The following is a 15020-nucleotide window of genomic DNA, read 5'->3' on the forward strand; positions in this document are numbered from 1 at the left end:
TCTCTTCCATTACCTGGTGTCTCGCCCTCCACCTCTCGGATGGTGTGCTCTCTCCACTGCTGTATTTGCAGCCTTCCTTTATAATGAAAACCGCCTCTCAGTGAGGAGCAGGCTCCCGTTGTTCACTTCAAAGAGCCGGCTCTGAAAGCTGGAACGTTTGTGACCAACCCATCACTGGTCTGCTGAGCTTATTATACAAACTACCTCAGAGCAAAAGCTCCTTAGAACAATGTTGAAGGCCGAGGCAGAGCATGTACATATATGTGTTACTGTGATGAAGTGCTGAGTGTTGGAAAGAGCTTCATGAAGAAACAAGCGTCAAATTAGGAAGTTAATTTTAAAACATTTCTATAAAAACGGGAGGTAACAGTTTTTGGTTGTGTTATGAAGTGACACTGTGTGGCTGGAAAAAACAAAAAATCCTCCTTTAAAAAGAACTTCAAGGTTGTATTTTAAGCATTCAGAAGGTGTCAAAGTAATTAATATGTAGAAATTAGACTGAAATTTGATAAACTCCCAGTACTGAGGCGTCTCTGAAGGCCTCAGAGGCCCAGAGGTCCTGTCTGGTGTTAAAGCTGTAAGCAGCTGACTGAGAGGACGACCTGACCTTTGACCTTTCAGCAGACATATGCTTTTTCTTTGAGAGAGAAAGATCCATATGCCATATCCTTTATTTATCAGCGTTATCAGCTGGACCGACATTCTTTTAATCTTCAAATCTTGCCTTAAATTGATAACATATCTGTCAGAGTTATATTCACCCATATACAATCCCCCTCATCCACGTTCTGGGGAACTAGGAGGTTTTGGGAAGGAAATCGAGGGGATTTGCAGTTAAATCTGCTTAGACTCTTCCCCTGTCTGCCGCGTCGTGTGACTGAAGGCTGTGGATGTGCCGCCTCACTGCAGCTGACAGGAGCTGCCTGCTATAAAAATCAATACAACTCCTTTCTCTCCACTTCTGCACGTCTCTGCTGGCGGCTTCTCCTGCCGACACTAAATCAATGAGCGCTGAAGCTGATTAGCAGGTTCAAGCGCAGGTCATTTCACAGAGTCACAGTTTTTCTTTTTTTTAAACAATTACCCTAATCGTATTTACTGTAGCGACTCACTAGAGGCAGAGGAATGTTGCTGTCAAGCTTTCAATAAGCTTTCTAACTACAAATAAAAACAGAAACTGAAAGAAGAAACTCTATTTATCTGTATTTTAATGTCCCCCCGCCCCCCCTCCCACATTTGTAGACACATTTGTACTGTAAGAAAAAACATCTTTTAAATTGTAAAATACCAACAGTTAAAGACTGTAACATCCAAAGCATCATATGTGGGTTGGCTTGAACAGGACATGTTAGAAGAAGAAACGTTTTATGGATGGCGTCCTTTCACTGTGTTAAGATAAGTAACGGAAAAAGGTAACACTTTATTTGAAGGGGTGTGCATAAGACTGACATGACACTGTCATAAACAAGACATAACACCTGTCATGAACATGAAGAAGTCTTTATGAATGTTTATGACAGTTTTCATGAAGTGTCATTCGGTAAATAATGACACTTTTAATGCAAAGTTGCTTTAAAAGTTGCATTGAAAGTCCATTAAAAATGCCAACTTTGCATTAAATTGTCATTATTTGCAAAGTCATGCAAAGTTGGCATTTTTAATGGACTTTTAATGCAACTTTGCATTAAAAGTGTCATTATTTGCAAAATCATGCAAATATCCTGCAGCATGGAGTTTGCATGTGTTGCCTGTGCATGCATGGATTCCCTCCAGGGTCTCCAGCCTCCTCCCACAGTCTAAACATGGCTGCGGTAGAATATTTGGTCTCTCAAAATTACCCTCAGGGATCAATATGTGCATCGATGAACACGCCAGGACGCCTGTTCAAAGATCGGTTTTGACACACTTTGGATGAAATAAGAATTGAACCTAAAGTGACTTTGGCTGTGGCTTTGGTGGGTATCGTGAACTCGATAAAGACTAATTAGAATTTTGTGCGTTTTGGTGATGAGCTCATCTGTTTTCTCCGAGCTTTGGAAATGTTTAGGAATAATTTATAAATCCCGCAATACAGATGGCAAGAAATAAAAACGAAGTTCAGAACAGATTTTAAATTTAACAAAGTTCTACGTTGAATCCATCAACTTTTATGATTTCTAAATTATATCATCACTCCATGTGGCAAACAGAATCCTTTTATATTTTACAAAATGTCAGGGGAAAAAACCCTTCAGGATGTGAAAATGAAGCTCGAAGGGCTGAGATTTCCCTTCCAGTTCTTTGCTCTAACATAAACACATCACTTAACACAAGTTACAGCAATCCTACAGCGCCCCCAAGTGGTCTTCCACTACCATTTAAAATGGTAATAGCCATCTGCATGATTACCATTTGGCTGTGGGGTATGAAAGCAGGAAAACCTTCTCCTTTTGTCCACAGTCCTTTTTCATTTATTTCCACAGCCTAACCCAAACAACACTTCTTCTTCGGGCTCAGGGTTTGTTCCTCGGTCCTTATGCTGTATCAGACATAAGACCACATTCACATGCAATCACACAGATTCAGGAATGTTCAGATGAACTCTGTTGGGCTGTGGTTGCCACTCCTTACATCTTGCATTTACGTATACCATGTCATTTTCAGTGATATCGTCTATATGTACATGTGCTTCTATAGTTTCTTGGTTCTGTTTTCGTTTCTCTCTTTCTGCAGGTGTAGAAGCAGACGACACACTGCAGAACCTGCTGGATACATGGTGTTGTTCTGCATCGTCTTCTTTCTCTCCTCCACTCATATCTCCATTCCCTTTTAACCTTTTTTTCTCCCTTTCTTGTCTCCTGTCTTTTTCGTCCTCTTCTCCATTACATTGAACCCAAAGCAATTTCTAATGAAATTTTAGTGGAGCATTAAGTCGTAACATTCCACTCGTAAAAGTAAATCTGTTGGGTTTTACCCTGACACTCAGACAACAACAATGCGGGACAGGACATGTTAAAAACATAATAAAATAAAATCCAATGGTTGATGGTCGTACAAACGCAAGTGACTATCACATTAAATTGTTTTTTTCATATGTATTTTATTTCCTGAAATACCAAAAGTCAAAACATTTAAATTAAAAAAAGGATAAGAGTCCAATATGTTCTGCAAGGAATTAGCAGGTTTTTTCTTTTTTTGTTCATGTAATGTTTCTCTAGCTTTCTCTCACCACTGTCCACGAACATTTATGTTAAGTTAGTTGGTTTCTCAGGTCTCTCTTCAGAAAGTGTGTGTCCAATCCACCTCTTGTCTAATGACTGCTGGAGATGGGCAGCATCTCAACCTGCTGCATGGATCAGGGCTTATAGACGGTATTATATTCCTCAGGTTACTCTAATTCTTTGTGTTGGTCTTTAGCATTTTGATTCCCACCAACTCTTTCATTCTGTATGCGACCGAGTCTCTTGAGCTGGTTTATGTGTCCATCCATCCATTTTGTTACACCCTTGTCCCTAGTGGGGTTGGGAGGGGTACTGGTGCCCATCTCCAGCGAGACATTTCAGGCGAGAGGCGGGATAAAACCTGGACAGGTCGCCAGTCATGTGCTACATGCACACATCCATTCCTAAGGAGAATTTAGAGAAAGCAAAGAACCTAACAGTCATGTTTTTGGACTGTGGGAAGAAGCCGGAGTACCGAGAGAGAACACGGCAGAAAGATCCCGCCACCTGATGCATGCTCAAACTTTGAGTTTGAGTAATTCTTATTTCTGTCTCAAAGGATGTGTATAGTTCATCTGAATCAGGAATGGTTTTCCACGGCATAGTGAGCAATAACACTGCACATTTTAAAGGAGAGAAACTGGAATGTTGGAAAGTTTATTTCAACAGACCAAGGTAAAACAAACAGTGTTAATATGAAACACTGATCTGCGGTGTGTTAGCAGAGAACTGATGTGTAAACTGAAAAAAACAACTAACCCAGAGAGCTCAGTACTCCTTCAGGTCGCCTCATTACATTGAGCTCAGGGTTTTCTACAAAAATACAAAAAGCATTAAGTAAAAACATACAGGAATGTTACTACAGAGAAAATGAAAGCTAACAGGAACAGTCAGCTTCTTCCTGTCTGTAACGCTTTTATTTCAGCTAGCGTGAACATTTGCTTCATGCTTTGCTCTTATCGGAGCTCTCCTGCTCTGCTCCCTCTCCTCCGCTCCCGAAGCGCTGGTGAAGCTCAGACGACAGCACCGAGCAGCAGGATTTCTGGGAAACAGCAGAGGAGCCGTAAAGAACAGGAACACCACGTGACCCGACTCCGCCGCCTGAGTCTCTCTGCCTACCTTGCCGTCCTTGGCTCGGCTGCGGGCCCTGGACAGGAGCTCAAGAAGGGCCAGCAGCAGCCCCACACCCAGGCCCAGTCCAAGCAGCAGGAAGAGGCCGCGCAGGTCGTAGGGCTTCAGCGCATCCGATCCGTGCGTCTCGTCAGAGCCCACACAGCTGCTGGCCCACCACTTCTCCCGCAGGTGTAGTAGCTCCCCTGACTCGCTAAGCTGGAGGATGGCGATGGTCAGGTTCTTCACCAGCGGAGAACCTAGTGGGGTAAGAAAGGAGGAATGAGGAGCTGGCGCCCGTCTCCAGAGGTCATCGCCGGGTGAGAGGTCCGGTACCGGAAGATGATAAACTGAGGATGATTACAATGTGGTGTGAAGTAGCCAATGTGACTCGCAGTGGAAAAATTGCTGCATATATAAAATGTTCTGAGGAAGCCTGTGTAATCCCTGCAGCACGGCTCCCAACTGGAACCGAAGCTTTTATGATTGTGGAGGAGATTATTTAATTAGGAATTGATTTGATTAATCTAAAAATTATAGTTTTAACGATAGATTTTTTAAATATTTATTTCTAAATGTATTTGAACTTACTCTCGTTTCATTTGAGTAAGATTATTTCACACTCAAACTTGTTGTAACTTTTGCCATAACAAGTTACTCTGTAATAGAGTTTACTTACTCACCTCAGCTAACAATAGCAGCCTGCCAGATGCATATTAATATCAATATTTATTATGGCTTCATCTGATTCGATGTGTAATGTGATGGAACAGGACGTGTCTGTGCAGATGTGCCTGATTATTAAAAAACAAGCTTTCTGTTCTTCACTCAGCAGTGTGGAGGAAGCAGCAGCGACATGTGATGCTGACAGATGCGGACGCCTCACCCCGAGGCACAGCGATGCTGTACGACCTCATGGAGATGACCTCCTGGGCCCGGGTCAGCCTACAGTACCGAGCCACGGCCAAGTCCAGGGACACAGCTTCCCCGATGAAGGCGAAGCGCCCCTCCTGGGCCAGGCGGACCCCCTCCTGCATGGTGGACACGTAGCTCTTTTTGCGCTCCATGTGCTGGTGGATGCGGCGGTACACGGGGTTGTTGGAATTCTGGGGAAATAAAAACGAGTCATTTCATACGGTCAGCCAGTTAAAGGCGTCGGATCCGCTGGCGGACGCCGGGGGTTCTCTGTGCCTTGAAGAAGAGCATGGTGGAGCCGTTCTCCACTGTTCCGTAGTCGATCACGTCCTGGTTGGCCAGATCCTCGAAGCTGGTGATGGAGGCGTGCTTGCTCTTGTTGTGCAACACCGAGTTGAAGTTGACAAAGTAGCAGGCGAGCAGCAGCACTGCAAATATCCACCAGATGGCGCCGACAATACGTCCAGACAGAGCTTTAGGGTGAGGACCGGCACCTGAGAAGAAAAAGACAGGATCAGCTTCCGAAAGCAGGAGCGCTTAGAGTTAAAAAAAGTTTATCTTTATCATGGGATTTATTACGTTTTTCTAAATCTGCTTGACATTACAGGACCACTGGCTCTAATGGCACACAGGCAGGCAGCCAGAGTTAAACTCCCCCTCAAACAAACATGAGAACCGCTGAGTTCTTGGACCATCAGAGCAGAGCAGTCTGGCAACAAACAAGTTTTTTATGAAAGATGAGAAAAAGTCACTTTTAGTTTTGTGGAGAACAGAGCAGAGGAACGAGAGACTGGGGTGAGAACCACAGAGAAGGTAAAAACAGAACCTTCTAGGTTCTAAAGCTGTGCAGTAATAGTTAAATTCACTGGATATGAACAAACAAAGCAAAACTTTTTTTTCCATGAGTCTCTATGTAAGATCTGATAAAAATTATGTTTTAAAACTGACTGGTGCAAATTTTCTTACATTTAAAAAAAAACACAAACTAAATTTAGTGTTGATAATACCTGTAAGGACTCCATAGGGATGTTAAAGAGTTAGAGTTTGTTTTACTGAAAACAATCTGTCATGGTAAGATGTGAGGATCTGAAGATGTTTTTTTTTTTTTAATCAATTTTGAGAAAGATGTGATTAGAAGGACAGCCAGCAGAGGGCGTGGCTGCTCCTGCCTGCGTCGTTGTTACCTTGCAGGGTCAGCGCTCCTGTGATGTACCAGAAACTGTGCAGCAGAGTAAAACTGTGCTCGTCTGCTTCTGGGTCGGCCCATTCCATGGGGCTAATCCTGAGAGGGGAAACATGATGGGCGGTGCGGTCAGAGGGTCTAAACCGTTCATATTCATGAAACAACTACATTCCTGTTTTAAATCCATTAAGTTACAGGGAAATGTTTCTTCCACATTGTTGGAATTTGCAAGTGTGAGTTTATATTTTGGTTCTACCCAGATAAGCAGACGACAGTGAATAAATGAACAGACAGACAGACAGAAGGGTGGATGGATGGAGGGAGCTGAATTCAGATAGCTGAACACTCGCTGATTTGTCTTTTTTCTCATTTTATGTTTGTCTTTTGCTTAAGTCTTACATTCTGAAGTGAGATATTTTAAATAAGTCATTCCCTTGTTTATGTTGTGTACAGCCAGCACACTCAAACAGGTCGTGTGTTTTAACTGCACACCATCTCTAGACAAGAGTGTTTCCTGGGTGAACTGCATCTTGTTGGAGATACTGATGGTTTTGGTGAAGCGGGGTTAGATTTTGCTGTTTTTCTCTTCCTGAAGTCAATACTCGGCTGCTTGGTTTTGCTGATGCTTCAAGCCAGATTAGTGACTTTCTACTCAAAAAGCTGCTTCACCTCTCTCCCATCTGCCATCTCTCCTTCCCCCCGATTATTCTGACCACAGCGGTGTTATCTGGGTCCAGCGGTGGGTGGAGGCCGGAAGTCCCAGGTCTGTCAGCTAACCTGTGTGAGCTTGGTGCTGAATGCTGAGCTGTGGTCTATAAGCAGCAGCAGTCTGGCGTAGCTCGCTGCTGCACCAGTCACTCAGAGCGGCCGAATCGCTCTGTAGGCCCAGTTCTGCTGCTGAATGTACGACTCTGCACCACTTCTTAAAACACTGCATGATGACAGGTGTAAGTGCTACTGGGTGGTGGTCATTCTGGTTGTCTGTGGATTTTAGGGAGGTTGCAGTAAAACAACGTTCAAAACACAGGAACAATGAGGTTCTGTCTATTTTTAAGCTAAAGAGAACAAACTCTATGTCAAATGTCTCCATATGTCCTTTTACATTGATTGGTTAAGCTGACGTTAGAAGTATCAGTTGGCGTTCTTTTATTTTTGGCTAGGAATGATACAAAAATTCAGTAAATTGCATCATAAGGAAACATATGGCGATATTTCACTCATGTTTCACTCCTTGTTTTGTTCAGACTGTATTTCATTGGATTCTGATGTTATTGTATAAATAACTGATGTTTATTTCTTTTAAATTTGTTTTGTAACTTTAAATAATAAATTATATAATGAATGTCTGGAACAACCGGGCAGTAGATTCCTCCCAGATGTTTCTGTGGAACATAACTCTATTTAGCCTATTCACAGATTTTTTTTTTCATGCCTGAAATATTTCACAGAAAATCCAGCTCAGGAAGTTGAAATACCAGGAAACACTGTAGGCTGGTGTTTGCAAAGTAACCAATCCAAAAGAGGCATTCACTTTCCTTGGCCCTGACTGGCTGGATCCCCAAGAGAGGAGATTAGGAAGTGTGTAGATGTTCCGTTCAGAGTTAGCACTACAAACGTTTGTATTGTGTGTGTATTAATGCTTATTAATGTATTCATTAATTCATTATGTGCTTGAAGTATTAAAATAGGGGTATACAGTAAAACATTCCCACTTGTTTGTGAAAAGTTTAGCTTCACCAGAAACATTTTTGTTCATTATAATGCAGAGTGACTCTATATGAACACTGCATTTTTTGTTTCTTTGTTTTTAGCCTGTGACTTTTATCGTACAGTTAATAGGCAAGAAATGGCGATGTGAGAGAAGGGGAAGACGTAATTGAGGACGACAGCCTATGCACATGCTGAGTATGCTCCACCACCCTGCACCGTGAACATTTTTGAAGCTGAAATTAGAAATGTTTTTGGAGTTGAACTCACCTGCCCACCAAGAACACACAGAGTCCCGTTAGCAGGAAAGCAACGAGAACCCCGACCCACATCTCTGTGGAGAACGGGGACAGCAGGCTGAAGGAGTGGTCCTCAGAGTCCGCGCTTTTACGCAAGATGAAGCTGAGTCCAGTTTGGATGAAGGGCGTGGTCATGTCCACGAAGCGTTCTCTGACAGCAGTGACGGTCAGCGGGGCCACGGCCAGATCAGCCTCCTGGTACGGATTACACCAACAAGGAGAGTCACAATTTCTGGACAGGGGGTGCATCATGTCAGCTGAAGCTCCCCAGGTTCTCTCGGTCCACATTTAACCATATGTTTCATATTTTAATACTAATAATAGATGATTGTAGCCTGGATCGAGTGGAATTGTCTACTACGCAACTCTGCTCAATGAGATTCCTCCCATTGAACTGGATTTCTCAGGTTCACAGGTTCCTTTCATCCTGACCAATCAGCAAACAGGAGTTGTAAACAATTAACGTCAATTTCCTAACTGTTTTATAATTTTAGTCTTCCTAATTTTAGTTTGATAAACTACAATCATAGGCGCATATTGGAGGAAGTGAACTTAGTCATTTTCCAAATATAAAGCAGTTAAAGTTTGACCAAGAGGAATGTTTAAAACGTTTTATTCCTGGTGAAGATATTGTAGTCGTACTCCCCCATGGGGTTGTTTCTGGGTACATTGAACTGGCGCATTACTAACATTTAAGATGTAAGCAGAGTCCCCCCCTCCAGCAATCTATTGTTTCTCAATAGCCGAGGGTCCAGACTCTCAGAACGAAATGAAGCGCAGAACATGAGGCTGATTATTACCAGGTTGGAGAAGAAACCACTAAGAGTGGCTCAGGACATGCGAGTTCAACCTGTAAGCAATGGGATGCTGGTTTGAACCCCCACCCATCTCAGATTATTATTTATCAATGCAAAATATGGAACCCCCCCAAATATTTTACACCCCCAAAAAACATTAGAAAAATGCTTCTGTCTTTTGAGCTGAAAAATACTGTGTGTTATGTTACTACACAACTATTTATCTCCACTGAAATTTGCTTGCCCAAGAATCATTCCAACACACTGAACACACAAAAGCGCACAGTATCCCACAGAAACATTGACAGTCGTTCGGTGCCTACTCGTTTTATACAATGAAAGATGTGAAACCAAGTTACAATGACCAGTTGAGAAGAAGGAGGGGAAACCCCTGGTTTGGACTTAGAAACCCTGCGGAGGAGGACAGGTTAAACCTGGGGGTCGTTGTCCCCATGCAGTGTTGTTTCCCATACAACACCTGCTGTGTTTTAATCTTTATCTATGTATTCATTCCTCATTGAAACCAAGACTTCCATACTTTCCCATCATTTTGACATCTTGAACTTACCCCCTTGATTATTTCTCCGATCATGCCGTTCCAGTTCCCAGATGAGTCCATGGCTCCATACCTGCTGTCCTTCACCAGGTGGACGTTGTACTTGAAGCCCAGCTTCTTGGACAGCTCTGAGACCAGGTCAATGCAGTAGCCCTCCAACTGGGAGCCTCTGGTCATGGCGTAGGGGTCTTCCTGGGAAAACGGAACAAGTTGTATGTGGCGGATCACTGTGGAAACGTAGGTCATAACACGTTGCTAAGAGAATGGAATGTGAATGGATGAAATATGGAAATCAAAACACAGAGAAATGCTTATCCCTGAATAAATGTTAGTTCCATTATAAGTACTTCATTTATGGAGCAAAAGTGTTGTAATGTCTTTATGACCCATCATCATGTCTACTTCATTATGTCTGAGGTAGACATGCTGTGCTCAGAGGCCCATAACAGGTGCCTATGAGTCATGTATTCATGTATACCTTTATCCACATGAACATTTGAGGGATCCACTGCAAATGTTAAGGTGCCCAAACCTTAACATTTAACAAAGTAGAACTTTACAACTCACAATTACAACCTGAGGTGCTTTTCTAGTTGAGTTTTTAAAACTGATTCTCAAGTCTTGAATAGAGCCTTTGTCTCTGCATAACTCAGCTACGTAATGCTAAAACAACATAGCTTATAGCAATATGTTTAACTGTACCTGGGTTAGTTTTCATCACATTAAATGTGTGGTGCTGGACAGTCCTGTTAGTGAAGATGTAGTTGGATGCCCCCCAAGCTTGATGTCATGTTTATTTAACCTGATTATGGCGTTTACAAGTTCTAAAATCTGAGGTGTGAATGTTGTGCTCAGTCGCTATCAGGCTACAAACACTGCAGAAAAATGCCATGCATAACTTTGAGGTCAGGACTGATGATGAACCTCAGACTGATTCTGGAGTTTTAGGCTTAGGAGATATTCCAGATGATCATTTCCTGAATGGCAATTAGACGTTCCAAATCCCAGAGGCATTTCCTGTTTATCGCTGGGAAAACATGTTTTTGTCCAAACTGCCACTGTAGCTGGACATTCCCAAGGTGTTTATATTTGCTTATAAATGTTTGAACAGATGAATGTGGAGCCTTCAGGCATCTGGTACAGCTCCACACATCTCTTCATATATTGGCTGATTTCTTTTCATCTTGTTCCACACAGTGTTTGAGGCATTGTCTTAAAGCACAGATGTGTCTCCAACTGAGAATTAACCTACAGGAAACTTACAATACAATGACATCATCATTGGGCTTTCCTAAATCGTTTAAAAACGTAGCAATCCCAATGAACATAAACTTTTATGTTTGAATTTTACTTTTAGAGTAAAGTCAAAATATTTACATAACATAAATTTACATAATGAACCCAAATTATTCTCGACAGAAGCAAGTCCTGACTTTAAAAGAAGCAACTTTTGTGCCTCCTCCAGGCATTCATGCTCAATGAGAGGTGGAGAGCAGGGATACCTTTATAGTGGTGATGGATAACTCCTTGGCACCTGGAATGAGAGAGACAAAAGGTAACAGGGTGGAGTTGTGATGAAGAAGCATGGTGATGCGGTTGCACATAAACATATGCAGACATTGAAAGGATTTAGAGTTGCCACTTGTTCGGCTGATGGGTAGCAGCTTCTACGGAGCTACTGGAGCAGATTGTCGCTTTGAGCCGCGTCGTGTTCTCCTCAAAGCCACAGCGGTAAATTAGCCAAGCGGCCCCTGCAGGACCATGGCGGTTTTGTTGGAGGTTGTTTTGCAGTAGATTTCAGAAAGCAGCTCCATGCTGAGCGGGGGCTAAGAGGTACAATGAGGGGGTTGACCAGGCCCCCCGTGAGAGGATAAAATTGTGGACCCATCCCTCTTGGGCCCCTGTGTAATCAGAGCAGGGGATGAGGAGGGGAGGCCCCAAACCCAGCCATTTGTTTTTGTTGCTCATGACACTCCTAGTTGTTTTCATTTCGCCATAACTGACCAATGGCGATACAGCGTGTCCAGCGGGACCTAACATGAGCTGCCAGGGTCGGTCGGAGACGGGAGCGGAGGTGCCAGGGGAGCGGGCCTTTCAGAGCTGCATGCCGTAACAAAGCCGGCCTGGCTGGGTCACACAAAGCCCATGACACTCCGTCAGCCTCCTCCGGAGAGGATGGCAGGACGGAAAATCTGCCGAGATGCCTGAGTCATCCGGTCGGGTCCAGTCCGGTCCCGTCTGCCCCTGACCCCCCTGCACCTAGGGTTAATTGATTCATCGCAGCGTGGCAGCAGCCCCTCCACTGGTGAGAAATAGGACTCTGCCACAGTGGACGCTGCCCCCTCTGTGCTTTGATGGGACTCCAGCAGTCTGGTACAGCCAGTGGGGTAAAGGCTGACATTGATTTGGGAGCGTGACCCTTCCCCGTGGGTCAGCCAGAGCAGGCTGGCATAGATTCAGGCATCAAGTGTGCAGAAACATGACTGTAGGAGGAAGTGATGTCACTGCCTCTGGGAGAAAACTACCAGGCAGCAAACACAAGCTGAAGGACAGGTGTTAAAGGAGAGTTTACTTCAAGCTTTTATTGTATAGAGTGGTAGCATTGGTACAAGTAAATAGGTTTTATATGGAAAAAAAAATGTTTAAAGGGATACATTTGACAGGAAATTAAAACTTTTTAAGGTTCTAAAATTCTGCAGTTTGCTTAGATGGCTGCAAATCAGTGGATCACATGCTTAGCTATAAAGCACTTCAATGCAGAAATATTTATTAAATTAGAAATAATTTAAAACGGAATCATATGTTGATTAAATTTGAGCCAATTAACAGACATAAAATAATTGTAGCCTATTCCAAGGACAAAATATTTGATGACCATCCCTTTAAGTTTATTTCAGTGTACATATAATAAAGCACATATTTACTGTAACCAGTAATCGTGAGCAGCACATATACAAGGGTGATTGGCAGAGCTAAGACCCTCCTCCTAGCTCTGATTGGCTGATTCTGACTGGGCGGTGTATTTCTGTTGGTGGCAGTAGGACCACAGGGAGCAGGCGGACTTTTCAAAGATGATCTGCCTCAGTGAGTTAACAAATATATTCCTATATTTAACAAATATGTAAATAAAAACACATTCTTCCAAATGTTATCTAGTGCAACTTTAACAGAAACTGTAAATGTGTTGTTTTTTTTTTTATGGCTAAAACATCATTATTCATCATTCAGTGAATAAGGTAAAGGTAGTCAGAGAAGAATTATCTCATCATTATGGGAAGAAGTGCAGTAGGGGTCCATTTTGTTTGTTTGTTACTTGAGTAAATGTAACGAATTATTCTTCCTCAGACTCCAAACAGGAGGAGTTTCTCGGAGCCTATTTTATTTCAGCTGTAAACAGAACGGTTTGGCGTTCTGCCCTGATAAACAGGCAAAGCGTTGACACCAACTAGCAACTGGGTTTTCATCCATCCACGTTCCTCACTTTTAAAAGAACATCTTGTTCCCTAGCATAGAAAACCCATCCATCCCAACCACCCTAGCTGATAATAATCGACCTCCTTTTCTCCAACTTAACATATATTTTTCCCCTCAGATCTGATGGGAGAAGTGGAGGTTTTCCTCACCTGCAGTGTGGCTCCACGCAGTCAGGGCGCTCACGCAAACCAAAGCCAAAACTGCTCTCATGTTTCCACAGAGCTGGAAAGAAAAGGATAATGACTATGGCTGGGTTTCACAATAATTAATGAAAACCACTTCGGTGGCTAAATGCCGTTGCATGGAGCTACAAAGAAGACATCTTACCCAATTTCTGCCAGAGATGATGAAAAGTGGGGAGTTCTGTATGAGGAGAAATTCCAGGTCCTGTCCGAGGCGTGTGGGAGGAACTGGGCGCAGCAGAAAGCAGTTTGGGGGTTTATATGGTGGGTCCAAAGAGGGAGGAGATCAGACCCAGGACCGCAGGGAAGCTGAGTCTGAGAGAGATGAGGTTCTACAAGAGTGCAGGCAGACTGTTACCAGTTTGACCAGAATATTTTTGTCTTCAGTCAACTAGTTCAACACCTGTTCACAGGGCTTGGCGCGTCGATCTGTGCCTCACACATTTGGGGATTATTAGGTTTGAAATGCCAGTTACACGTGGGCTTTGGACGGTTACATAACACAGTCTGAAGTTGGCAGGGTGTGTGTGTGTGTGTGTGTGTGTGGAGGGGAGGTGTTGGGAAGTTCAGGAGCCCACAACTCCTGGAGAGAGAGTGTGTTGCAATGGGTCCTGGTGGAGCAACAAGACCTGCAGATGGAGGAAGAGACAGACTTTAAAAAAAACAACCAAACACCCCCATCCTCATCTCCAAGGCTGAACACAGAAAAGCCCCTGAACAAACATTTCAACTGAATGAAAGTCAAGAGGAGAACAGCTTGCTCTAGCTTCCAACTCACTGGGCTAAATTACAACCCAACCTAAAAAGTTCAGCTTGCTTCCAGTTCTCCAACCCCAGGTCTAACAGTTTGCTGCATTATCTCCCAAAGTCCTTCTTTTTTTATTTTGGAAGAGAATCTACCAAATCTGTCCTACAGCTTATGCTTACAAACTGATTTATTTGCTCGGAGCCTCTGAGAACAGGCAGTGGTTTCAGCCTGAGAGCAGAAAGTGCATTCACTCCGGGACAAAAACATTCTGTCAGGGTTGAAGTGCTAGACGGGGCCTTGAGGTTTCAGTTGAGAGGCGGAGACGTGCCAAATTGTCCAGATAAATACGGCTTTAAGAGGGGCTCGGTGGTTTTCCTGGAATCCTAATGAAGCCGTCTTTTGTGCTTGTGAGCTGGCAGGACCAGAGTCTGTGGCTCTAAAACAAGCATGTCGTGCTTCACAAAGTCCTACGGATCTGAAGAAGCCTGGCAGGGTCCGACAGCGCACTGGAGGTGGCCGTCAGCTTTTCACACCACCAACTGGACAATGGATGAAGCTCTGAGTGACAAACCAGTGTCCTGAGAAAGCAAGGAGGGGCCGAGCGGAGTCTGTCCGGATTTCAAGGCTCGGGAGAGGAGACGATTTGAAATTCTGTTCATCAGAACTCCAGCTTCAGTTCAAAGGTTTAGTCGGATCTCTTTGATAACTTATACAGCGTCCCCAGATTTATGATGATTTTTCCTCCATTGTTTTTTTTTAGCCTCCTTAGTCTTTTTTTTTTTTTTAACAATGCAGTACAATAATTGGACAACAGGAACATACAGTAGCTCGTAAAAAAACCATACCCCT

At 43.4% G+C, this 15020-nt stretch overlaps 1 protein-coding gene and 1 long non-coding RNA gene across 2 annotated transcripts; one reads left to right on the forward strand and one right to left on the reverse strand.

Moving 5' to 3' along the window:
* Nucleotides 1-370: 370 nt before the first annotated feature.
* LOC107833647 (uncharacterized) lies at nucleotides 371-8379 on the forward strand. The gene is made up of 3 exons (XR_001659413.1): nucleotides 371-381; nucleotides 4965-4971; nucleotides 6969-8379. It is a non-coding gene; the product is annotated as an uncharacterized LOC107833647 (long non-coding RNA).
* Nucleotides 3842-13916, reverse strand: LOC103155306 (probable glutamate receptor). The gene is made up of 10 exons (XM_007576950.2): nucleotides 13569-13916; nucleotides 13391-13463; nucleotides 11270-11301; nucleotides 9780-9959; nucleotides 8386-8609; nucleotides 6410-6507; nucleotides 5502-5719; nucleotides 5197-5416; nucleotides 4320-4570; nucleotides 3842-4242 (listed from the first exon to the last, which is right to left on the reverse strand). The coding sequence occupies exons 2-10, from the start codon at nucleotides 13449-13451 to the stop codon at nucleotides 4144-4146; spliced, it is 1383 nt and encodes a 460-aa protein (XP_007577012.1). The 5' UTR covers nucleotides 13452-13463; nucleotides 13569-13916; the 3' UTR covers nucleotides 3842-4143.
* Nucleotides 13917-15020: the final 1104 nt, after the last annotated feature.

Source organism: Poecilia formosa, unplaced genomic scaffold (genome assembly GCF_000485575.1).
Source record: "Poecilia formosa unplaced genomic scaffold, Poecilia_formosa-5.1.2 Scaffold421, whole genome shotgun sequence".
NCBI lineage: Eukaryota > Metazoa > Chordata > Actinopteri > Cyprinodontiformes > Poeciliidae > Poecilia > Poecilia formosa.

Coding starts and splice junctions, on each gene's coding strand:
- LOC103155306 (XM_007576950.2), bottom strand. CDS start 13,451: ATGAGAGCAGTTTTGGCTTTGGTTTGCGTGAGCGCCCTGACTGCGTGG. Junction 6,508..8,385: donor TGTGTGTTCTTGGTGGGCAG/GTGAGTTCAACT, acceptor TTCCCCTCTCAG/GATTAGCCCCATGGAATGGG. Junction 5,720..6,409: donor AGGAGCGCTGACCCTGCAAG/GTAACAACGACG, acceptor TTTTCTTCTCAG/GTGCCGGTCCTCACCCTAAA.